Source organism: Carya illinoinensis, chromosome 11, assembly GCF_018687715.1.
Source record: "Carya illinoinensis cultivar Pawnee chromosome 11, C.illinoinensisPawnee_v1, whole genome shotgun sequence".
NCBI lineage: Eukaryota > Viridiplantae > Streptophyta > Magnoliopsida > Fagales > Juglandaceae > Carya > Carya illinoinensis.
The window spans coordinates 9,432,602-9,459,065 of NC_056762.1; the positions used below are offsets into that span (position 1 = coordinate 9,432,602).

Consider the following 26,464-nt stretch of genomic DNA (forward strand, 5'->3'; position numbering starts at 1 on the left):
ATTTTGTTAAGATGAGTCATGACTGAAAACTCAGGTACTCGAAATAATACTAACAATTATATTTGAATGGAGGGCATACAGATTCATTGAAAGTTATTTATGATCTGATGGCATATGATTTTAAAAAATCTGAATTCGAGACTTTTCATCCATGTTTTAAAAATAAAAAAGACAATAAAAAGTAGAAATTTATGATTGAAAATTGTGATTTCATTTTTTAGTAAGTAATTTTAGTGAGACAAAGAAAATAATTAATTTTTTCTTTTCAATTTTCATAAAGCTATTTGCCATTTCAAATATTCATCCAGCGTTCCGTTTGTTTATTCGGCCCTTTTTTTAGTTTTAGTTCTTATTCTTAAGCTGCATTTGGGTATTGAGAATACTGAGAAATTCTCAACACTTCTCACTACTATTCATTACTTTATTATTATTTTTCACTATTTTCATTACTATTTATTATTTTTTATCTATTTTTTTTTATTATTTATTACTTTATTATTATTTTTTACCTCTTTAGAGGAATTTTTGAGTACCAAGTCTTTCTCCGCCGCTAACTCAAAATCATCGTCACCTGCAAGATAAGGCCGAAAACTTGATTTTATTAAGTGGAGAAAAGACCTTTCTATTATATTAGTAAAGCAACAAGCAAGAGATTCGCGCAAAGGTATTCGATTTTATTCGAGTCTAAGGTCGAACGTGTAAATGGAATACGACATCAGTTTTCAAAAATTATCTTGGAGGGAGGTAGGAGGTTCTATATCAAAAGGGAAGCCAATCCTTTAGCAAGGTAAGTTTGTCTTCCAAAATCCATTATTGGATGCTAGCTTTATAGCTTTTAGGGCTTTCTATTTGCCTTCCCATTTTAACGTACTGTGCACACATCTTTTGCCTCATGCCATCATGATGTTACCTATGAATATCAAAATGGTCTTAATTTTTGATTTTTTATAGGTGGGGTTCAAGGTCGTCTACTTGATAAAAAGATTAATTTAATATAGCTTTAGGAAACAGTATGATATCAATCGTTTCTGAGTTGAAAGTTAAACGTTTTATGTAGTTTGAAAATCCTACTTCAATAGGTCATAACTTTCATGGCTGCTTTTTTTAACCTTTCAAGATTTACAAGAAGATAAAATATTTTCATAAAGATCTTATGAAGTAATTCTGTTACGTACAGTTATTTTTGTATATTTTTTACACATTCCACTGATATAATTGATCAAATTAATTATTTTATATTAAAAAAATGATATAACTAATCAGTAGAGTGTACAAAAAGTATGCAAAAGTAACTATATATAGAATTTTTGTATGAGATAAGATGGGAAAATGCAGGCAAATCTGTCAAATTTTATTCAAAAACTCTTTTAAATATAAATATAAGTGAAAATTCTCAAACCATGTTCTACCAAGTAAGAAGGAGATATAATGATGAAACTAGTAAACTTAATGTTTTGCTATATAATTAGTTTTATTGTCTTTTCTTTTTAGTAAGAGGACGAGACTCCAATTAATGACTTTGATGATAATTTCAACATAATAGAGACCAATGGGGGTGGTGTTTTTGGTTCCTAAATGGGAATTTTACATGGATTCATGAGAACTATGATGGTTGTTTGCATTTTCTGACATGGAAACCATCCAGAAAAGAAATCACACCATTTCTATATATTAAATTGTACGTTACATAAGTTGCAATATTTAAATATACTACAGGTGTGCCCTATAAACATGATGCATTTTTGTTCTAACAATAAGTGAAGCCAGGTTTTCTCAAAGCTCTGTTAAGTAAGCAAAAGGAGAATGTACAAAAAGCTATGAAAAATAATCAGGATAACTGGTACTTTATTTCCAAGCAATAAGGTGTTTATGCTGCAGTTATCAGTTGAGGGCCTCCAGCTCCAGTTGCAGTTCCAGCTTCCACCTGTTTCTTCACCATGGCGGCATGCTTCTGACCGGCAAGATGAGAATTGAACACTGTCTGGCTGTTGCACACCACATTGCATATGCTGCACGTTCTAACAGCTCCAGCTGCTGCTCCACCTTGCAAAATCTTTAGTTTCTTCATCTCCAGCTCTTCTGGTGCCAGCGACCGTGCTACCTTCTTCCTCGAATTTGGTACGACGCTATTGCCTTTACTGGCCTCTGGGTTTTCCATTGGTCCAATCACTGGATTTGTTGAGGCTGGTGTAGCATTTGAGGTAAGGGCAGTAGTATCATTATTTGATTTTGACAGTTTCTCCAAGTTCTTCTGGTGTTTCTTTCCTAATAGGTGTTTGGTGTAGATATCAGTGCTGTTACAATTGATTTTGCACACTTCACACCAAGCAGATTGAACGACCTTGTTTTTCTTTAGAGTATTTTTCCAAATGCTACCATCTTGAGCCCTGATTGCAGCAATATATGGGCCAACGCCATTGAGAGATATTAAGCGAGCCTGCATAGTGACCAAAATAGAATCATATAGAAAAATATAACAATTGTGTTGCCTTGAAAGTACTGCTTTTTATTTCTTATTTCCAATAGTTCTTGCATTAGTAGTCATACGCCATATTTAGTATGCAGTGGCTAAACCATCCCGATGTGCTTCTAATATAACTAAACGGTACATTATTTTCTTTTTTTTTATAAGTAAAAATATTATATATATATCAATAGGAGTAACCAAGTACACTAAACGTATGCAAGAAAACATCTAGCCCATACTAGCTAGGCCCCAAATGACCCATGAAGCCCATGAAAATTATAAGTCTATCCAAAATGCATCAAGCCCGATCCCAACCCCAAAATACATCCATCCAAAATACACACGTCCCCAACCCCAATCCCCTGTAAGACTAATAATACTCCACCCAAAACTCCCTCTACTAGGCTGTCTTCATAATGCCCTCCCTTTCTTCTTCCCTCAACTTGAGTTACCTCCGTTAGCATCGTAGTTAATTGTCCAAGAAAGACATTTTAACTCCCTGCTTTTCTTAAAACTTGATTTGGTTTCAAGTGAGTGGCCCGCCTGTATTGTAGTGAGTAGTGCTTTAAATTGGTCTTCACATCCTCCGTATGAAAGCCCCACAATGAGCTAAATCTCGTTAACCTTATGCAGAATCCAATTTGATGGTGAACTTGCTATGTTGTTTGTCAGAGGAAGATAAACTAGGGGAACGACATTATCTCCAGACACAGTTCCCAACTATTGCCGACCCTAGACATTCTTCCTCACAAGGCACCAATGATAAACCCGTAATTTTCTCCCCCACAGTATCCTGCTTTCAAATCCCAAACCTCCTCAACAGCCATATTGTTGCTGTCCATTATTGTTGTCACCATTAGAGGTGCCTGCACCTTTGGCATAGGTGTCGTCGATCAATCAATGAGAACATTGCTTGTAAGTGCTCCACCCCCCGACGATCCTTTATGTGCCATAGAAGGCATAGAACAAGAATTCATTTTCATCTTTTGAAAGAAGCTCTTTTGCTTCTTCCAAAGTACTCAAAACCCTGGAAGGACCCCCATCTTCAACTAAAAGTGAACCCTGGAAAAAGGTACCAACCCCAAATGCAACTGGTGACTGAGGGTAGTTAGATGACAAACCGACATGAACAGGGACACCGGCATCCAACAACCCTATATGTGACGATGTCGAAGTGCCCTTTGCCGATGCACTTGAGGCTTTCAAACCCGTAGGATCTACTCCCTGGGCCCCCGTGTCCGTTTTCAACCCACCACCTAAACCCTTGACCAGGTCCAACCCCTTATCCACATTAATCATAAGATCTCTCACATACTCCATAACCCCTCGTCAATTGAGCTTTCACATCCCACAAAACCCCCTCCACTTCTCCCACACTCAAACACTCAATCGAGGTAGCCATTCCACCCTACACTGCATGGTGCTTACCTCCCACTTCTCGCAATGTCACCCGACAGCCTTTGTCTCCCAATTTCACTCGACTGGACTACCTGCCGATGACCTCAACGCCATTGCGTATGAGGCACCTTTGACCAAGGAAGGCCTTCCCACTATCTTTCCATCAATGAACGCCCCTCTATTTGCACAATTAAGAATAGAGGCTTTGGACCAAGTGACACTTTGAATGGAATTCAGAAAACCTTTCCATCCAATGTCATTTGCGGGGATCACCAACAAACCTTTTCTTCTCCCATTCTAAAATTCTAAAAGTTGCAAAAAACTACCCCTTGCATTAATATGATATTGAATTACGAGAACTCTATTACCCATCCTTAACTATCTGAAGAATCCATCATGACAGATGAGTTCTAAACAATCCTCTATCCCCTTACCAACTCATAAAGCTGCCATCCCACATAGGCACATGAACTTAGCTATCCTTTTACTACGTTCAAAGATGCGAAAACTATTTCCTCCCTCTTTTGTAAAAACAAAAGTTTTTTATTCCACCTTTAACCACCTCTCACCTTCCATCTAAAACGAATCAGCGTCGCGCATCATCATCCTCTAGTCCCAAATCACAGCATCATCTCCCAAAACATGCAGATCTGAGCTAACAAAATCACAGGAGTGGTTTCCTGAGAAAATTAGATTGCTGAAAGGAGGACCAACACTGGAGTGCCCTCAAAGGAGTCACCTGAACTTGATAGTATTGTTTGTGGTGGTGGAGGCATAGATCCGACGGACGACGGTCCTAGAAATCTCCTTGAAGATTTTGAATCTCGTCGCTAGAGGGAGGACTAACGTCGGAGTGTCCTCACAGGAGTCGCTGGAGCCCGTCGGTCTTTTCTGTGTTAGAGAGGCACAAGTACGACGATCGATGACGCCTCCAAGAATACTCCTCAACATCTCCAAGAAATTTGAGAAAGATCAGGTTGCCGGAGGGAGGACCAACGCCGGAAGTGTCCTCATCAGAGACATTGGAGTCCGTCGGCCTTGTCTGTGGCGATGGTGGGGTGTCTTAGGTGAAGGATGACGCTAGTCAGTGCCTTAGGTGAACTGCATCAATACATTAACCAAATATAATAATAATAATAATAAGTACATTAATTTTAGAGCAACATGATTAATTATTAACCAAATACTATTATCATTTTCTCCTCCCCACCTACCCCTTCTCTTTATCCAAGCAACAAAATACTGTTATCAATGGAATCAGAGAGAAACCATGCATATAACGAAATGTACACCACACTACGTATACCAAACCAAAGAGAAGAGAAGGTCATATTTTGTGGCAAGCCCGTGAACACATAAATAGCGAAAGTAGAAGGTGCAGCATAAGAAGTGGAGAACTAGCATAATAGAGGAATAAGTGTGAGAGGTGGTAATGAAATGCAATCAAGGAATAAACATATCCATCCAATTAGATATGCATGTCATTTATTAGACAAAATAGAACCCTCACAAGTACTTGTTATAGTACTTAGAGAAACCATAGAGATATAAATAGTATGAAAATTTGACGATAAACTTTGTTGAATGACTAGAAACAATTACAACAACAATTCAAGGCCAAGAAGGAAGCAACTCAAAGAGATTCTATGCGGTATAAATGAATGTTTTTCCTTTTCTGTAGCTAAAATAACATAAACTGAACTAGGCGGTCCAACTAGACACGCTTATTCTTCATTTTGACAACATGCACACCATCTGCAATTACTTCTTATACAACTCAGTTCTGCAAATCAATGGAGGACACAAATCAAAAGCATTAAAGTGAAACTCCAATAATAGTTATAACATCTTAATGTTTAGAGGACCTGCATAAAAGATAACTCAGTGGATCTAAGATGACTCATTATTTGCATATAATGACAACATATTGTATATATTATTAATCTACACCATTGATAAAATCACTGATAATACTTGCACAGTCCATGGTAGCTGCAATCAAAATCAAGAGAAGAAAGAAATGATTGGTGGAAGATGTAAGTTTCAAAAGAAGGCTTGAAGAAATTACACGAATACAAGTTAATCTCATAGATCAACAAAAGAAAATTAACTTCAATAGTTTATGCAAGCCGTGAAGGAATATTCATTTCCATGAAAGATAAGCAGTGGTTGGTGGAAGGTATGGAAGAATCTTCAAAAGCAAAGCAATTGCTAAACAGTGTACACAAGTCAATCCTGCAAAAAGCTAGTTAACAGCTTAATTTACCTGAGAAGCATGTTTTTTCCCAGCCAGATGTTTATTGAACACTTCTTGGCTATTGCAAGCAATATTGCATATTGAGCAAATCCTGACAGAATCAACTGCTGCCCCACCTGCCAAAAGCTTCCGTTTCTTTGTCTCCACCTCCTCACCATCAACCAAACCCGAAGCCCCAAATATTGTCTGTCCATCTATACTGGGCACCTGGCTTGGTATGTCACTCATTGTAACAGAGCTTCCTGGTAACATTGTAGAAGTAGGATTATTTTGTACTTGCAAATTCCTATTATGTCTCTTTCCCTGTATGTGTTTCTCGTAAGCCTCTTTGCCACTACAATCAATTTTGCAGAGATCACACCTATTGGACTTAAAAATATCAGTTTGATTTGGTATTATCCCTGTGGCATCTTTTGCCAAAGTTTGATTTACCAAATAGTTGCTCCATAAAGAACTTGAACTAGTGGGCGCAATAGAATTCTCGTGCAAAGAATTGATAGCCTACAAATCAAACAATATGGGTTTAAGAAACACTGTAAATCAAACTATTCAGAGTGCATATATGAGAATTTATGGCTTGTACAATGTTCAGTTAGATAAGAACAGTCCTGCTCACACTACTCAGATGTGTATGATCATAAACATGCATTTACATATGTAAATTGGAATATTTCTCTAGTTGAGAAGATTTCTCTGCATTCTTCTAGACTAGTTCATTTTCGTTCTTCTAGGAAATTCATCTCTGTCCAGCTAGGAGCTGCAAAAAACCCTCCTCGGATTTCAATGTACTGCATCCAAAATCAGAACATGCAGCCATCTTATCCACTGAACTAGCAAGATCACCTAGCGGGCCTTTTATTTTGTAGGCAAGATTGCCAATGCTTATCATCAGATTTCACTAAGAAAAATCGAAGTGAGACTGCACCATTTTGTGAAACACAGCGATAGTTGGCACTCTATCATCTTTTTTTTTTTCCTTCTGTCAGCATGCACTTTTTTCTTCCTGCAGCCTTTGCAAACATCATGTTTGCACCCCCCCCCCCCCCCTCTCTTCTCTTCCTCCTCCAGCCTCCAATGTGTGGTCTTCATCCCTAAGCTTCAATCACATCACCATTAAGTTAAGCCCTCCCAACCATCTAAAATTGAAATTTCACATTCTAACAGCCCTCAAAGTTTATGGTTTCCTAGGCTTCATTGACGGCAGCAACCCAGAAGTTGTGCCAAGATCAGCTTACGACAAGCAAGATGTACTGCTGGCTTCAAATGGTTGAGGATAAGCCTGATTTGGAGAAGAGGGTGGACTTGATATTAACATTCATAGCGTTGACCCTATAACTATAGAGCGGATGCGAGAGTTAATATGACTATGTAGTTCTGTATTATAGAGATTCTATCTCCCACGTTATGTTGAACTTATACAGATCTTTTAAGTGAGGAAGTACCTATTTATGGTTTATTAATCATTAGGATGTTTAGTCCATTCTGGTATCAAATATTTTTATCATCCTTAATTCTGCTGCGATTATTACATACTACTAGTTGCATATTAGAATGCATTGCATATTAACTGTTGTGAACAAGGGTATATAACTATGCGTTGCATGTTCCAACGCTCTAAGTTTCCTTTCCATCCCAAGCAGTATCATGGGGGTGTCACATTTATACTCTTCTAGAGTTTTCTAAAGGATATGGAAATTAAGGCCCCGTTTGGATAGTGAAAGGGTTTCAATCTCATTATTACAATTTTCCCAAATTCTTACACAAAATATAATAAAAAATTCAACTTTTTTCAAATCTCAAAATAATAATAATATTAAGAAATAATATTCTATCAATATTTTATTCAACTTTCAACTTTTACCTAAACTCATCTTATCTCAACTCACCATCCAAATGACACCTAAATGAAAAGCTTTCATGAAAAAAATGCTCTTTTTATGCAATGAAAGGAAATGAGATGTTTTCTTTTAGAAATGAAATGATGCTTTATGAATCTATGCCAAGTATTAATGTTTTGAAGGATATGTATGTAATGGCCTGTCCCCCTTTTTATGCATCTTTATGATAATTGTACGCATGATGAAATGGGTATTATATGTGGTAATTATTGTCTTTATGATCCATGAAATGAAATGGTGAGTTCTATGCGCAATGTTATGAACTGATGTTTTATGAAATGAAATGAACTGATGAATGAAAAGGAAATGATTGAAATGAATGAATTAAAATAAAGGAAATGAATGTTTTGTTATATGAAGCTACGTAATAGCCAATGATTGAATGAATGATGGTACTAATAGATTGAGCAGATTGTAATGTCGAGTAAGTAGTACAAGCGGTGCACCCAATGTTGTCCCCTGACTAAAAGAGATTCCTAACACATGGCCACGGGCAAAGTCCAGGTCCAAAACACTACTAACCGTAATATACGGGGGCATAACAGTTTGTACCGACCAATCGAAAGTGATAATAGTTAAATTGGATATTATGAAATCTTTCAACTCTTTATGAAAGAATGTACAAGGTGTGGGAAAAGTTTTTATAAAGGAGAAAAACCATTTAAGAAAAAAAGCCCACCTTGTAATGTTTTTATTTTTTTATTGGCATCGGGTGTCCAAAAACTATGTCCCAACTAATTTCGGGAGTGCATAGGCACTTGGCAATGAGTTTTCTAAAAGTGCACCTTGGGTAATTTAAAGAGAAAATTCTCAGTCCAATGGTCCCTAGAGATTTTTTGCACCTAAGAGGATTTGAAACTTAGACCTGTGGAAAGCATATCCCCAAGCCCAAAGCCTTTACCACTTGAGCCAACTCCTAGGGGTTCCACCTTGTAATGTTTTCAAAAGCAGAAAATGATTTATGTAATGTAGGTAGATGAATGAAAAATATATGAATAAAAGCTTATGTTAATATATGTTTACAGTATGAGGTAATGTTTGCTAAGAGCTTGTTTGCGAACACAAACCATCTAATCTTATCTCATATAAAAATTTCTCATAATTTCCTTCCCAAACATCATTCAAACACAAATACCTTTCAATTTCAAATTTTTAAATTTTTTATGTAATCATTATAATCATTAGAACTTCCTCAAACTTCCAAAAAAAAAAACACAAAAAATAATATTTTTTTTTATAATTAATAAGAGATTTATTACCAAAAATAAGCATATCCCAAGTACACAGGAGGTATTATTTATTAACAAAAAATAATGCAACTTTTACAAATTCAATACCAAAATAATATTCTAATAAGATTTTAAATTTATCATATTTGTATTCAATTGTTTCTCTCTTATTTTCTAAAACCCAATAAAATATCTTAACTTAAACTATATCACTACTATTCACAAATTATTTCATTAATATTCACAAATTTCTCATCTCATCTCATTCTCTAAACATCTCCTAAGTATTCAACTCATTTTGTTTTTATATGTACCCCATCTGGGAATGAAATGAGAAAGCGTTAGGATGAACATGGCTCAAGGAAAATGTGATAGAAGCCTAGGCATGTTTTATTTAGTGTATGAACTTATATTTTGTTCTTATCAAAAAAAAAAAATGAACTTATATTTTGTAAAAAATACTTTGTAATTCAATTTAATGAATTCTGCTGCAAAATCTCTTAAATTTACAAAGTAGATTTAAGTTTTTAACTATGGAATCTTTTGCATCCTAGGAAAGAAAGGAAAAGTTATAAAAAGTTTTGTAATTCCCGTCTCATTTTCTAAAAATATTTCTTAAAGTCCCACCCAAGGACGAGTGTTCAAATCCACCGTATGTACCAAAGCAAGCACCTTGGGCCTGGTTCAATAACTTATTGCACCACCATGGGCAACCATGTTTCACTTTTTATTGCCAACCTAACCTTTTTGCTTGACACTCTTATCTAAGGTACCATTATGATTTTAGTTTATGTTGATAACCAAGTCATAACCACCAAGTTGATGGATTTGAGGATACAGTATTCCAGTTGAGCACCATTTCTGAGCATAGGGCCCTTACATTACAGGTTTTCTGTTCTGGAAATTGAACTTTTCCACATCAATCTAAGTATTTGGTTAACAACCTCACAAAGCATGATATGGCCACCGCTTGCAAACCTTATGCTTCCTTACTATTGCCATTATCAAACGTTCTAAAAAGGATGGAAATCTTCCTTTATCTAACCCCACTACCGATCAAAGCATTGCTGGGCTCGTCAATAAATCACTTTTACCAAGGCAAATGTCAACTTTTGCCGCTAAAGGATATTTGCCAATTGACTTTGCAACACAAGAAGAATACTTGGGCATATAGAGGGCATTATTGATTATGGTCTTACACATCCGGTCATACTTTTTTTTTATGATGGGGAACCACCCCACGGTAGAGCCCTTAGAACTCACCCATGGAACCTAAACCCCCGGGGTGACTAGCACAGCAACCCACGCCATGGCGCCCCCCACTTAAATAGCAGTTTGATCCCAGGGAGAATCAAACCTGAGACATGGGGTTCATGCACACAAGTTCACACTTAGCACTTGGGCTATCCACGGGTGGGTCATCTGGTCATACTTTTCTTACCGCTTACTTTGGTGCAGATTGAGCTGGTGATTCTAATGAATGCACTCTACTAGTCTTTGCAGTTTGGCTTTGAAAGCTGGAGCTTCCATAAATCCATTTCACTAGTAGTTCACTGCACTTTCCTTTACTTTGAGGGGTGTAGAAAACCACTCCATAAACCCACTTCACTAACCACGATCCCACATAGAGAGACCCAAAAATTCCATTTCTAGTCAAACCAATACCGGTACACCACAAAGAGAATTAAATTGCGCACAAAAGAAAGTTATATAAAGAGCTCAAAAACCCGAAAATTACTTACACGCAAGAATAAAATTGCCCAAACCCCATAAAAAGTAAATCCAGCCGAGAGAGAGAGAGACTTACAGCCTCATATCCAATGGGTTCGGAGACCCAATTCTGCGAACTTGCATTTGGGTCCACATAATACTGAAAATGTGCTCCATGTTCGACATTGGTTGATGGGTAAGAGCCCGGATTGGCAAACGGGTCTGTTCCAGGAGGGTGGAGGTCTGAACTGGAGGTTAGAGCAGAGGGAAGCACTGGCTGAGGAAAAGATAGAAAAGGGTTAGGGAGGGTGGTGTGAGGCTGGCGAGAGAAGTGGGAGGCAAAGGTGGAGGAGGGTGGTGGTGGTGCCTGGTGATGCATTAAGGTTTGTGAAATTGAAGAAAAGCTGGAGTTAGAGTCAGAGTTTGGCTGTTGCTGTTGCTGTGAAGTCAATATGGCGGTATGGTCCATGGAAAAAGCATCTGATCGCAGAAAGAGACCTTTGCAGAGTCGGTGAAATGGTGAATCCTTAATGTGGAAAAATGCCTATAAATAGGCCTAAGAGACATGGGTGTGTTGAACTTGGGCCAACGTCACGATTCTTCGCGGCCCTATCCACTTGAGCCGTTTAGTTAAAATAAAGGTGAAATGAATGGAGTTAAAAAGTTAAATAAATTATTATTAAAATATTATTTTTTAATATTATTATTATTTTAAAATTTTAAAATATTTATTATATTTTATATAAAAATTTAAAAAAATTATAACATTAAAATAAGATAAAATATTTTCATACACAAAAATTTTAAACCTTGAACTTCGTGTGTCATAAATATAAATAATTCCAAAACTCTAAGAGTATTGTCATTGCCCAATGCAAGAATAAAAATAAATAGAATTTTGTGTAAAGTTGTTTGTAATGGCCTAATCAAAATTGGTAAGTTTGACATAAATGCTACAGTCATTCTTAAGAGCTCTTCAAGTCTGGCAAGATACTGTACAAAGAGCAAACAATATTTTATCAATTTTCTTCTACCCGTTCCTCTCTCTTTCCCTCGGTTTCTCGTTTATTTCCCAAAATCCTCCAAGTTTCTTTTCTCTTTCTTTCTCCCGAACTTGATTCTTTCTTATTCACTAGTCGCCCTTCTTCAGCCCGTAATCCCTATTTAGGTCCAGTGGTCGCCTTCTCCAGCGGATCTCGTCGTCTCCAAGCTCTCCAAAATAAGTCTCTCTTCCTCACTCTTCTCTCCTTCTTCTCTGTTGACGTGGCTGTCAGTCGGTATGTAGCCATCTTCTCTCTCTCTTCTCCGATTTACTTTTTATCTTCAACAACTTGATTAAATCACATCCTCTTTTATCCAGCCAAGTCGAATCAATTGCTCAGCATCGGCTTGCTCCACGAATCATGCTGAAGGTTCTTCTTCCTCCACGAATCTGCCACTATCGATAGCGTCTGTTGGGGTAAATGCTTTGCTTTTTTTTTTTTTTTTTTTTTTTTGAGAATGAAATGGTATACGGGATATCATCTATTAAATTTTCTATAGTATTTTTTTGGAAAACTATTGATATTAAAAATGACAAGAACTAGATCTACATTTAGCACTTTCAAATTTGCCGTTAGCTTGGAAGTAGGAGATTATATGATGATAATTTCTGCCATTGGGCGACAAATTGGTGGCTACTAAAATCTGGAAGTGCTTGGACCTTGTATATTACACATTGACAACAAATGAAGTCTACTAATACAATAATACAATACTTAGAGGAAATATAAGCCTCATAAAATGTCCTCAGATGGGAAAAGAAAGTTTAGTACAAAAATCTTGATGTCTTCTGTATTTATTGAGTTAAACAGTGAACCATTGGAAACCTTGTTAAATCTGCTTCAAAATCTTGATCTCTTTTGAATTTTATAAATATGTTAAAAGGTTTTATCAGAAAAAAGAAGAGTATGATCTATACTATGTGTGTTGGAACTTGCCACCATGAATGATGGCATGCAATCAGAGAGTTATCTTAGCATCCTGATGGTTTTTTTAACATTGCTTTTCAATGTTGTTAGGGCTTCTGACTTACATATATATATATATTATATAAAACCTTGCCAAGAAAATGTTTTTTGAGGTTTTGAATTACTTTCCTTAAATAGTCATGGGCATGGGTTTAACTAGGAGTTAGGACAAATTGGTTTGACTAGTTTGGATTTGATCAAGTTTTGTTTTATATAGACTTATCAAAAAACAAGTTTTGTAATAAGTAGTCAGAAAACAAGCAAAAATTGGAGTTCTGAACTTTAAAATAGTTCTAGACTTTAAACAAGCAAAGAAAAAAAGTAAAATAGTTGAGTTACTTTAAACTTTATAAATGTAAATTTTATGGATTTATTTTATTTTAATAAAACTTTAGCTAAGATTTCTGACCATTTCCATTTTATCTGTTTTATGGTGGTGTTTTTATTATTATTTGGGGGCTAGAACATACCAATTAATAGAGACTTAAAGGTAAAAGGTCTAACTTTTAATTGGAGTTCCATTTGGTGAGTGTCATGATTTGGTAGAAGTCATTAAAATTGGAGTTCCATTTTAATATCCTGAAAGCTTCATTTGACTTGCTAGTTTTGAGGTGCCATCCCTTAATGTTCCAGTTTTTAGTTTTAATACTTCCTAAATACTGTTTTGCGAAGAATCTAATGGACAAATATGGGTCTTAGTTAATACTTAAAAATGATACTAAATTAGGAGCATTATCATTGTCTTCTTCACATGATAATGCTAGCTAGTATGATATTCTGTTACAATTTAGAAGCATCTTTTTTCCCATGTACAAAGTAATTTTTGAACCACAAATCCCAATCCGGCCCTATAGGCACAATGAATATGAAAGATATATATCAGTAGCTTCTCCTACTAATGCTATGCTAGTATAGGTTGTTGCTTGACATTGTTGTAAAGCCATTTCGCTCCTTTTAGAAAGGTCTAGGTATAAGCACAACAGGCTAGGACTATGTTAAATTGGGACTGTACAAGCACATCAGGCTGGGAGTTCTATTACTCCTCTTTTTATTTCTTCTTCTCTTTTCCGTGTTCTTTTTTTTTTTTTTTTTGCTTATAATCAGTCAATTATTGATTGGTTGTGTCCAGTACTCAGCTACTATAAACTAGTTTGGATTAGTGACAAGTTGTGTAAACTATCCAGTACTCAGCATCTATACAACATGAAGATGTCTCATGTTAAAAGAGAAAGTAAATGTGCTCAGTAGAGAGACAGAGAGGACATTAAAAATAGGGGCAAAAATTGACTCTCTCTAACTTAAAATACATACTAGAAGAATGGAATGAATAAAATTAGTATTAACCATTAACTACAAAACTAAGTCAAGTCATGATATTATGAGCGTGAATAACATTCATTACAAACCATCTACAAAATTCAATTCTTCATCTAGTTTGTGAATTTTGAAGGGTTATGTTGTGGAAGCTTTTAGTATATTCAGGTCCATGCCTTTTCTTTTCCCAATTTTTTTATACTTATATTTTTTTTCTATATGTTTTTGAATCCCTCATGGTTGTTTGTAATTATATCATGATTGACTTTTTTATGGAGGCAAATATTTTTATATGCAAGTAAAATATGAGTCCGAAATATTTTTCTACATCTCTCAAGTTTCTAATTGTTAATGAATTCTGAAAGTATCTTTCTGATAATGGTTGTTCGTTTTCTATCACCTTGTATTTTCTTTATTTTACTTTTTTTTATTCTTTCTTTCCTTATTTTTGTGTGTAAGGGCTGACTTTAATAATGGTGTTTTCAAGTGATCTTCAAAACTCTCTACTTCTAGCCTTACTTGCTTGGTCAGGAATATAGTTTCATTGCTGGTATTTTTTCTCCTATTGGTATTTTCACATGTTGTCTTGCTATTTTCTTGGTTATATCAATTATTCAATTCCACTTTGGTTTCCATGTAGGCTGTTCTCCTTTGTATCTATAAAATGATATTGAGATAAATGATATATGAACTAAGATACTGCAATATGATGTTGAGATGCTTTATAATTCTCAGTAATATGATGCTAAGAATTTAATATTGGACTTGACTATTGGGCAACTTGTCTGACTCCTTGAAAATTTAATATTTTTCAAGGATGGACACACATTTTGATGATGACCTATTCTTCACCACTCTATTACAAAGTGGAAGAGGAGGTTATAATAGCACCCCAACACAACATGATAATGTTGTTGTCCAAACAACTTTAAATGACGGTGAAAAGATGCATCTTTCAAAAAAAGTTTAATGAGGTGCATCTTTCACTGTTGAAAAATATAACCTCCTCGTCTCAGCTTAGTTCAACATTAGCATTAATACGATAAGGGGTACCGATCAAAAGTCCACTCAAATATGGGAAACAATTACCATATTTTATCATGAATATAAAAAACCGAACATTGCCAACCATTCTGAAAGCTCTTAGATGAATCGGTGGTCCACGATTTAAAAGTGGACAAATAAATTTTGTGCATATATAGCACAGGTAGAATCATTGCACTCAAGTGGTGCAACGGAGTAAGACAAGGTATGTACCCTAAAATCTTTTTTCATTTAATCTGTAATGAACTTACTTATGAATTAACAAATATTTCTTTCACCTTTGTAGATTGAGAAAGCAAAGGTATTGTACAAAGAGATGTTGGGTAGTAATTTCGCAATGGAGCACTGTTGGTGTCTTCTGAGACACCAACCAAAATGATAGCAACACATCTCCACCTTTGGTAAGAAGAGAAGGTCACCTGAAAAAGTATCTAATGTTGTTGATGTTGACCAAGCTGAGGAGGACATAAAGGTTCTTGCTGAGAGACCTCCAAGCAAAAAAACTGAAAAATAAAGGGAGAGGAAGCGAAAGTCCATGGAAGGCAACAATAGTGAGATCAAGACTGCCTTCGCTAAAATGATTGAGGATCGAGCAACGACTATGGAAGAGCGTAGAAATGCGACCCTGGAGGCAGACCTAGAAAGATCAGCATCATTTGAACTAAAGAAGAAGAAATTCGAGGCAAAGATGATGTTGCTAGATCTAAGTGGTCTAAATGCCATGCAACAAGAATATTTTGGCTATATTCAATGGAAAATTTTTTAGTAATTGAGAAAGGATACCGGGGGGACATCTACATCTCCTTCGACATTTTATTGAGGTGTCTAACGTCAAATGTTGGTAGTGAAGATTATTTTTGAATTATTAGTGGCTCTCAACCACACGTGGGCTGGATAAACATGTTGCTGGGTAGCAACTAAATTAATGGACTGTTTTAGTAATTAGTGGACTGGTTGGTTTGTAGTGGAATGTTTTGGGGTACATTAGTGGACTGTAGTGGGGTTTTTTGTAGACTGTTAGTTTGTACATTTGTGGACTATGTTGATAATATACAAATAGAGTATTGTGGATGTTAGTATTATTTCAAAACATAGTAGCTCTTTCTAACTATTTGAGTAATTTTTTAGATATCTTTGTATTTTTTTTTTTTTTTTTACAATTTTCTAACATAGCAGGGAGAAGGTTATTGTGAAAATATTAACTATTTTTTACAACATGACACCGGTTGCCCTCTAAATTTGTATACACCTACAAAAGAAAAGCAGTTAGAATAATCTTGGATATGAACTAGAAAAAAATATCTACATAAGCTCGGATATTCCATGAACTAGAAAGAAATTCAATATCATAGCTTTGCTTCAAGTTGAATATTGAATTACAAATTATATGAACTCCAAATCTAAATTACAAATTAGAATTAGAAATCCAAATTAGGTACGGCCATGAATATTCCATAAATGATCGATAAGGTCAGCCTGGAGTTGACTATGAGTGCTTCTATCTCTAATTTGATGATGTTGTGCAATGAACTCTATGAATTCAAGTATATTATCGCGTGAAATTAGCTTATTTGGAGTCTCTTTTGTTTGTTCATAAATGAATTGCTCAACTTCGAGATATAGATGCCGCTCGATCATCTTCAACGATCATATTATGTAAAATAATGTATGCGTACATAATGTCTTTTAATACTTTAGTACGAAAAAACCTCACAGGTCCACGTACAATTGCAAATCTATTTTGGAGTACTCCAAATGCACGCTCCACATATTTCCTTATAGACTCCTGGCAAGCAGCAAAGTGTTTTTTCTTATTTCCCTAAGGACATGGAATTTTTTTCACTTATGTTACCCACGAATGATATATACCACCTGCAAAATAATAACACATTGTATATTCATAACCATTGATTGTGTAATTGCACGGAGGAGCACGACTTTCAGTCAACGCAGCAAAAACAGAAGATCGATCAAGTACGTTGATATCGTTATGCGACTCAAGCAAACCAAAAAAAACATGCCAAATCCAAAGATCATAAGATGCAGCAACCTCCAAAATAATAGTTAGTTCATTCACATGACTAGAATACATACATTTCCATGCAGTAGGACAATTCTTCTATTTCCAGTGCATACAATCAATGCTACCCAACATATGTGGGAATCGACGTCTTTGTCCGGCATCTAGTAACTTCACTATATCACTTCTGTTTGGAGATCTCAAATACTCATTGCCAAAAATTGAGACAATTGCCTTAACAAATTTCTTCATGCTTTGTCGTGTTGTACTTTCTTTAATTCTGATGTACTCGTCTATTAGATCTGCGGTGACCTTATATGCTAGCATCCTAATCGATGCAGTCATCTTTTGAAGGGAAGAAAACCAAGTCTCCTACTAGCATATCTTTTTTGGACAAAATAATCATCGTGGGAGACTACTGCAACATGTATGCATCAAAAAAGATCACGACTCATTCAAAACTTTCTCCTAAAAAGATGGGGCGGATATATTAGTGTTTCAGCAAAATAATCATTCCAAAGGCATTGATGACCTTCTAATGAATCACGTCTGATGAACTTACGACGTTGAGGAGTACGACGGGGTGTAGAAGATGTTCCCTCATATATCATTGCAATTGATTGCATCATATCCAACTCATAATTAGAATAATCATCATCAAAATTTGAAAATGGATCCATAGCAAATTGAGGGAAGAAAAATAAAGGATTGGAGGAAATAAGTTTGGCTTTTAATGAGTAAAGGATGAGTCTATTTATAGAGTTTGATCCTCAATTATTAGTTACAACTAAAAAAGTTGGTAAAAGAAGAAGAGTTGGCAAAAATTAGTTCATTCAAGAATTGTAGATGGTGATTGGTTGTTATAAAAAGTTGTTGGCATGTTTGTTGACTTCAACCACAATTCTAAATATAAAAGTTGGGTAGAATAAATGTTAGTATGTTTATATATGTGATTGTTGGGTGAATGGTTGGCAAAATATATTTATTGAATAATTAAGTCAAGGGAAAAATAGTATATTTATAATAATTTGTAGTTAAATAATAATTTATTTAATAAAGTTATTAACTAATATATGAAGTGTATTTGTAAAATATAAAAAAAAATTAAGTATTATTAAAACATATAATATTTTATTATTATTTAGACTTTAAGATAGATAGTCCAATGTGAATTAATCTATCTAGAAATCTATTTTAGAGCTAAAAGTTAACATTCTAGCTAAATTATAGACTTGGCAATGACTAGGCCATTGACAATGCTCTAAGCAGACATCTATATTTCATTCTTTGTTTCGACTGTCTTGCTCCTTTTTATTTTTTTTCCAAGTGTAAGCTTCTCCTCTTTACTTGCATGGACATCCGTGCATACGAATCAAGTATCTTGGTGTACCTAATAATCTATACATACGATATATTTATTATCTTATTTATTATTGACTTTACTTTGATTTATATTATATACTTATCAAGTCGACTGTTCGGGCTAAGTATTATAGAGGAGGGGGGTCTCCTGCAGCGAGTGGGCTGTGTTTGGGTGTTGAGGATACCTTAACACTTCTCAACATACTCTATTACTATTTATTATTTTATTATTATTTTTTATCTACTTTTTATTACTATTCAATATTCTATTATTACTTTTAACATACTTTTTCATTACTATTCACAACATACCTCAACACCAAAACCCAACCTAAAGTTGGCTATTAAGTCGGTGTTCCTTCTCTTCTCTTCGTAAGGTGCAGTTTTTTTTGTTTGGGATAGTGCAAGTGTTAAAATTATCAACCATTTCTTGTGAAAACCAGAGTAGTAGTATTGTTATGGAGGAGGAGGAGCTTGCAAAGATTTTGGAGATACTTAATCCATCTAGGGAGGAGAGTGATGTCTTCCTAGTATCTACTAAGGGAATGAAAGAGATGGGTGATTGAGGGAAACATTGTATTATTGGATGGGTGATGACAGACAAGGGGTTTAATCAGGAAGCTTTTGGAATAACTATCTCACAAGTATGGAGGCCAGAAGGCTGGGTGAAGTTTAAGGAAATGGAGGATCACATGTTCTTAATTGAGTTTCAAAAATTACCTGATAAGGAAAGAGTTCTTGCTGGTCGTCCATGGTTTTTTGATAGAATTCTATTGTCCTTACAAGAAGTGGATGAAGCTATTCCAATTGATGCAATGCAGGTTAATTTTGAACCTTTTTGGATTTAAATGCATAATCTTCTTAAGTTAGTAATGAATGAAGAGTGTGCTATAAATGAAGAGTAAATAGTCAAGGGGAGAAAATGATAGACTTACAATTTGGTCCAAAGGCTTAGGGCTCAACCTATGAACTCTTCCATCTTTGATTATAAAAAAAATATGGAGGTGCAGCCAATACAAATCACTAGAAAGGGTGGTAAAAGGATGAGGGATATAGTGGTTACAATGAAGAGGTAAAGTTTGACTATAAAGATTGGACTGGGATTAGTAGCTGGAGACCATGGAGGTAACATTTACAAAGAAAATTACTCAAGTTGGATTTAATGATCCCCTCTTGGCAGAAGCACTAGGTGCCTTTCAAGCAGTAAAGATGGTAGCTGAATTAGGAATGGACTATGTCCTTTTTGAAGGAGATTCCTCCCAGGTTGTTAAGGGCCTTAATTCCCAGGTAGAGAGATGGGATAGAGTAGGGGTGGTGTTATTTGATATTCGCATGCAGCTTACTTCTTTTCCTAGTTGAAAGTTTTTGTTTGTTAAGAGAAGTGATAATGATCTAGCTTATTGTTTAGCAAAATCTTTCCTTGAGTTTGATGAGGGTTTAGTTGTATTCGATTTGAGGCCAGGATGTAGTCATGTAATCTCTCAGAGTTTTAAGTTAATATAGTTTATCTTGATTTCAAAAATAAAAAAAAAATCAAGTCGATTGGTCACTTAATTTTTTTTTTTCAACAATTGACGATATTATATGCCTAGTTGACTATATATTTTGGAGATATTTATAAATTATTTTGGTCTCATCTATCTCATCTCATTTATTTTCTTTTTCAAATATTACTAAAATACAAACATTTTTAAACTATTCATTATAACTTTCTTAAACTTAAAAAAAATAATAAATAATTCAACTTTTTCAAATAAAATAAAAATTTTATTAAAAAATTATATTTTAACAATATTTTAACTTTATAATATTTTTAATTCAACTTTTTCTTTTTCATTTTTCACAACTCTATAAAACAACTCAAACTATCTCACTACTATTCACAAACGATCTTACTACTATTTACAAAATTCTTATCTCATCTCATTCTCCGAACGCTCTCTTAGTCTTTACTAGGAAGAGTATAACACAAACTATAGCTACTGATTTTGCTTCATCCAATAATTTAATTTTTACTATAAATGGAAAATAGATTATTTGGTATAATTTTAAACATAAGATCTCAATGTAGAATATGCTTTACGATCTTTAATGAGGAAAAACTAAACTTATAACCCACAAATTACTATTTTTTTAATATGTATCTTAAATTAGCAAAATTTGTATTTGCACCCTAAAATTTTATTTAGTTCTAAATTTATGCCACTGATTAAGATTTTTTAATTAGTTCTAACCAATGAGATCTAACCTTTTTATCAATTTGAGGATGGAAATTGTAATTCGCCTTTCAATAATATAACATACAAAATACAAATAATAGTAAATATGATTATTTGTAATGAAAACGTATTTTTTTGAAATTAATTTTTGTCAATGTAGTACTTGCGTGGTGGACCAATGGTTAATTATCATTGTAAATAGTCTTTTGCAACGAAAAATAGACTATTTACAACAATTTTTTCCTTATAAAAGTCTAATATCTTGTAGTGATTTTTTTACCAAAGACCGAAAGCATGACTGAATGATTAGAAAGCCTAATGGTTTGGGCCGTTTAGCAAATTTCCTATTCCAAAGTACTATCAAGTATCAAGTTTTGATCGGTTCTTATTCTACATGTTTATAGTAAGAATGATGTTTTTATTTGTTGTAGTCAATGGCGGAATGTAAAGGATGGATTACATGTGGATACATGTAGGAATATCTCCATATCAACTATTTGGAGCTCCACCAGTATATTATAGAGGAATGTAAATGATGGATTACATGTAGATACATGTAGGGATATCTCCATATCAACCAGTACACTATTGGATTAGTTGGAATTTTACTGCTGCTAATACTCTCTACAGACAAATGTCCAAAAGACAACATTCTGCCTAAATAAAAACTCAACCTCACCATTCATAGAAAGAGATGACTCAACCTCTATAGACAAGCTGTCCAAGAGAAGGCAATAAGTTTGTCTATTTTCAGTCACAAAAGTCGGATATGAAAGATTTGGTAGTGGCTTTTCTTGTGATTCGACATGTGTGGCATATGAAGACCACGTGCAGTTGTGAGTGGCAAATGAGTACCACACGTAGTGATTTTAGCAAAACCACAACTATCCTCTAAATGATTTGTGGCTTGAGACTCTTCTTATAAAGGAATATCCCCTGATTGTATTATAACTTTGCACACATTACAATCTCAGCATGTTTACTGTTATATACAATTTATGATATGAACTAATTACAGAAACTAATTCATTACAACGCTAAAAACATGTTCCACAATATTAGCTAATGAAGCCATGATTCTTACCCGTCAATCATACGTTGAGGTGGTCATTTGATTTGCATATTTGACTGTTACTTTCCTTATTGAGCAAAGCATCATTCATGGCATCTCCCTTGATATGCCCCCACAAGAACGGGCTGCCATCAGCAATACCGATCTTGTCTCTAAGATATTGAGCTCTTTGTTGTAATAAAGACTTGATGAGTAGATCAGTGAGTTGATCTTGAGTATGCACATGACGAAAGCTTAGTTTTCCTTTTTGTACCAAGTCACAGACTAAGTGAAGGTCAATTTGAATATGCTTTATTCATAAATGTTGAACTGGATTAAAGCTTAAAAGTGTTGCATCAAGATTATCACACAAGAGAAGTGGAGGCTTTGTAAGAGGAAACTGCAACTCTTGAACTAGAGAAAGAATCCATATTGTCCTGGACCTAGCATTAGCAAGTGCTCGATATTCCACTTTGGTAGAAGATCCTGCAATTGAACGTTGTTTCTTTGAGCTCCATGATATAGGATTTTATCCAAGAAAAATGAGATATGCTGATATAGAACTTCGATCATCAAAATTTCTCACCCAATTGGTATCGAAGTAAGTCAAAAGGGTGGGAGCTGCATCCTTGTGGAACATAAGGCCATGAAAAATGGTGTTTTTCAGGTAGCGCAGTAGGCATTTGATGGCAACCCAATATGTGGTTATTGGTTGATGCATGAGTTGTGAAAGCTTGTTTACTTCGAAGTTGGTATTCGACCTAGTTAGCAATAAATATTGCAAGGCCCCAATGATTTTTTTGTATTTAGTTTGGTCCATAGTAGAGGCGCCATCCAATAGTTTTAAGGACACATATGTGGATAATGGCGTGCTCACATCCTTTGCAACATCCATGCTGGTTTTTACAGCAACTCCCGAATATATTTTTGTTGAGAGAGAAATAGTCCATTGTTGGTGTGAATGACCCCAACTCCAAGAAAGAAATGGAGAAGACCTAAGTCCTTGAGGGAGAACCTGTCACCAAGTTTATGAACAATGCTGCTAATAAAATCTGAATTATTTCCAGTAATAACTAGATCATCCACATAAATAAGAAACTATGCAACTATAAAATTTGAGTGATACATGACATTGACAAAGCCAAAATCCAACAATGCTTGTTTCAAGGATGAGTACCAAGCCCAAGGGGCTTGTTTTAGCCTATAAATTTCTTTTTGAAGATGACAAACATGATTTGGCTTTTCGAGATCACGAAATTCGGGTGGTTGAATCATATATACATCTTCTAATAAATGACCAAGGAGAAATGCATTGTTGACATCCATTTGTTGTAATGGCTAGCCCTGCATCACAACAATAGAGAGAACAATATGTATTGTAGCATGCTTCACCACCGGACTAAAATTTTCAGTATAATCAAGCCCAAGGTGTTGGTTATAACCTTTTGTAACCAACCAAGCTTTAAACATGTAAATGGAACCATCAACATTCCTTAGTCGAAAACCACATTTACACCCAACTATGTTTGAGCCCTTTTTTAGTGGAATTAGATCCTAAGTATTGTGTTGCATAAGTGTAGTAAGTTCAGTGGACATTGCTGCACGCCATTGAGGTTCAGACAATGCTTGGCTAACGCAAGATGGTTTCATGTTTTGTGACTAGGAACAGTTGTTTGGGTTTAAAAATCTTATTCATAGACCTAGTAACCATTTGATGAGTTCACACAGGTTGAGATTCACACAGGTAAAGAAGAAGATAGAGAAGAGGAACTCACCAAGTTATGCGAAGGAGCTGGGGGAGACACATCCATAGGCTGCTCGGTGTTGGCGTGATCAAATTTTGGTGTCACTGGTGACAGAGTAAAAGGAACAGGTATTATAGTGGGTTGAGGCAGAAAAATATATGGTGAAGATACATGTAAAGGCTGTGTTTCATGATCTAAGTTAGAGGATGTTGCAAGAAAAAATTGTTTTTCATCAAATATAACATGTCTTGAACAATATACTCGAGTGGTTGCAGGATCAAAGCAGAGGTATGCATTTTGTGTTGTGGAATAACATACAAAAACACAAGACTTAAACTTTGATTGAAATTTATACTAATTATAAGGCCGAGTAAGTGGAAAATAGAGGCAACCAAACTGCTTTAATTTGAGATAGTTTGAAGTTTGACCAAAGAGTACCTCAAATGGCGATTTATTTTGGAGTATGGAGGTTGGCAGCCAATTAATGAGATATGTGGCAACTTGGAAAGAGGGGCATGTGAGCATCGGTGAGAAGGGTAAGTCCAGTTTCAACAAAATGGTGATGTCAGTGTTCGGACATGCCATTTTGTTGGGGAGTGTGTGGTGTAGTGGCATAGTGACTTACGCCATGAAGAGTAAGATAGGACTTGAGTGCAATGTACTCGGCTACCATTATCGGAATAGAGGCTTTTTATGGTGGCATTGAACCAATTTTCTCTAAGATGTTTGAATTGAGGAAAAATACAATTGACACTTGATTTGTGTGGTATTGGATAAAACCAAATGTATCGAGTATAGTGATCTATAAAAATCAAATAATACTTTGGTCCATCAACTCCAACAACTTGAGAAGGACTCCAAACATCTGAATAAATAAGATCAAGTGGTGTTGTGCTTTTGAGACGATGTGAATGAAACGGTTGCTTATGCGCTTTATTGATGGAACATGAAGTAAATAAGATGAATTTGATTTTTCTAAAACAGGTAATGAAAAAACATGGACAAGTTATTGGACAATTTTTGGAGAGGGATGAACCATCGTTTTATGCCAGCCATCAGTGGTGGTTTGCTCATGCACATAAGCAACAATAGGTTTTGAGATTGTAGCCAGTGACTCCAGAAGAGAGTACACACCATCCTTACATTTGCCTTTGAGAAGCGCTGCCCCCATGATCCGATCCTTCACAGAAAAAAAAAAAAAAAAAAAAAAGGAGGGATGAAACTCTAGATAGACATTATTGTGCTTAGTAAAATGATGAACTGACACTATTTTCTTTTTTTTTAATGTTGGGAACATAAAGAGTGTCACGGAGCTGAAAATCATGAGTAGGAGATACAAAAGTTAAGGAACCAATAGGTGTGATAGGCAAACCTGAGCCATCATCAACGACCACTTCATCTGTCCCTAGGGGTGTAACTGGTCTAGTTTGATTCTGGACAAATCTAGGATCGAATCGGTAGGCACCGGTTTTGTATTTTTTAAAACCGATTACGTACCGGTTTTCCTCTTAAACTAGTACTCCAGTTTTATTGGTTTCTGGCCTAGTTCAGTCCGATTTTTTAGTTTTAATAAAATACAAATTTGTCATAAAAAATTCTGTTTTATTAAAAATCTATTACTATTTACAAAAATTTTCTTTACAAAAAAAATCTGCTATTTAAAAAAAATCTACTATAAAAAATCTGCTTTATAAAAATAAATCTATTATGTAAAAAAATTCTACTATAAAAAATCTACTTTATAAAAAAAATCTACCATCTAAACAAAATTCTACTATATAAAAAACTGTTATAAAACAAAAACTAAAATATGAAATCTAGTATAAAAAATCTGCTATAAGCCTATCAGCCTTTAAATAAAACTGATACAAAAAAATAAAATCAACAATAAAAAGAAAATTCCGCCTTGAAATAAAATAAGTCCAAAAGTCTAAATTACAAGTCCAAAAGTCTAACAAATTACAAATCCAAATACCAAAAGTCTAAAGTACAAATCAAAAAGTCTAAAAAATTACAAGTCCAAATTAAAAATCCAAATTAGAAGTTTAAATTACAAGAATATTCAATAAAAAATTGTACAACTAGAACAAATAGCTAATAATAGTTATGCACCAAGCCACCAACTCCAATAGTCCACTCAACAAACCTTGCAATTATATGAAAATAAATCAAGCAATTAATTTCAATAAAAAGTTAATAATTACATTAAATGAAAAAAAAAAAACTTTAGAAAAGATATTATACAAGTTGTTCTACCTTAAATTGTATCATCTTCAACTAAAGAAGTAGGTCTTGAAGAACTTCGTAAGTCTTTCATAAGTTCTACACAAAAGGGAAAAAATAAAGCATAATAATTAAAACAAATTACTAATATAATATACATTTTAAAGACATTAAAAGAAAAGGTGAATGATGCTATATAGTACATACTTGTATCAAATTTCTCAAACTCTTTAACATCATCCATTAAAGTGCGAATGTTAAATGAGGCAAAAGATGAGCGAAGTAAATTTTGTGTACAAATAAGGGCTTTAACCATAAGTGGAGATAGGCTGTTGCGGAAAAGATCAAAAACTCGACCTGCTGTGCTAAAAGCTGATTCAAAGGCCACTGTAGATATCGAAACTGTAAGAACATCCCGCACAACTCTAGAAAGCATGGGGTATCTAATGCTGTTAACCTTCCACCATTTCAACAAGTCAAATTTTACATTATCTTCTTCACATTTTTCAACTAAATAC

At 34.7% G+C, this 26,464-nt stretch overlaps 1 protein-coding gene and 1 long non-coding RNA gene across 2 annotated transcripts; one reads left to right on the top strand and one right to left on the bottom strand.

Annotated features, from left to right (window-relative positions):
* The first annotated feature begins 450 nt into the window (after positions 1-450).
* LOC122281075 lies at positions 451-2,375 on the top strand. The gene is made up of 2 exons (XR_006230130.1): positions 451-787; positions 1,879-2,375. It is a non-coding gene; the product is annotated as an uncharacterized LOC122281075 (long non-coding RNA).
* LOC122281074 (zinc finger protein 346-like) lies at positions 1,645-11,490 on the bottom strand. The gene is made up of 3 exons (XM_043092327.1): positions 11,057-11,490; positions 6,132-6,623; positions 1,645-2,437 (listed from the first exon to the last, which is right to left on the bottom strand). Exons 1-3 carry the CDS (start codon positions 11,426-11,428, stop codon positions 1,868-1,870), a joined length of 1,434 nt encoding a protein of 477 aa, XP_042948261.1. The 5' UTR covers positions 11,429-11,490; the 3' UTR covers positions 1,645-1,867.
* Between the last annotated feature and the right edge of the window lie 14,974 nt (positions 11,491-26,464).

What these genes read in the sequence shown, in the direction of transcription:
- LOC122281074 (XM_043092327.1), bottom strand. Translation starts at nt 11,428, where the DNA reads ATGGACCATACCGCCATATTGACTTCACAGCAACAGCAACAGCCAAAC. An exon ending in AACCCATTGGATATGAGGCT is followed by an intron (nt 6,624 to 11,056) that starts GTAAGTCTCTCT and finishes TTTGATTTGTAG; the next exon opens with GCTATCAATTCTTTGCACGA. An exon ending in GGAAAAAACATGCTTCTCAG is followed by an intron (nt 2,438 to 6,131) that starts GTAAATTAAGCT and finishes GTCACTATGCAG; the next exon opens with GCTCGCTTAATATCTCTCAA.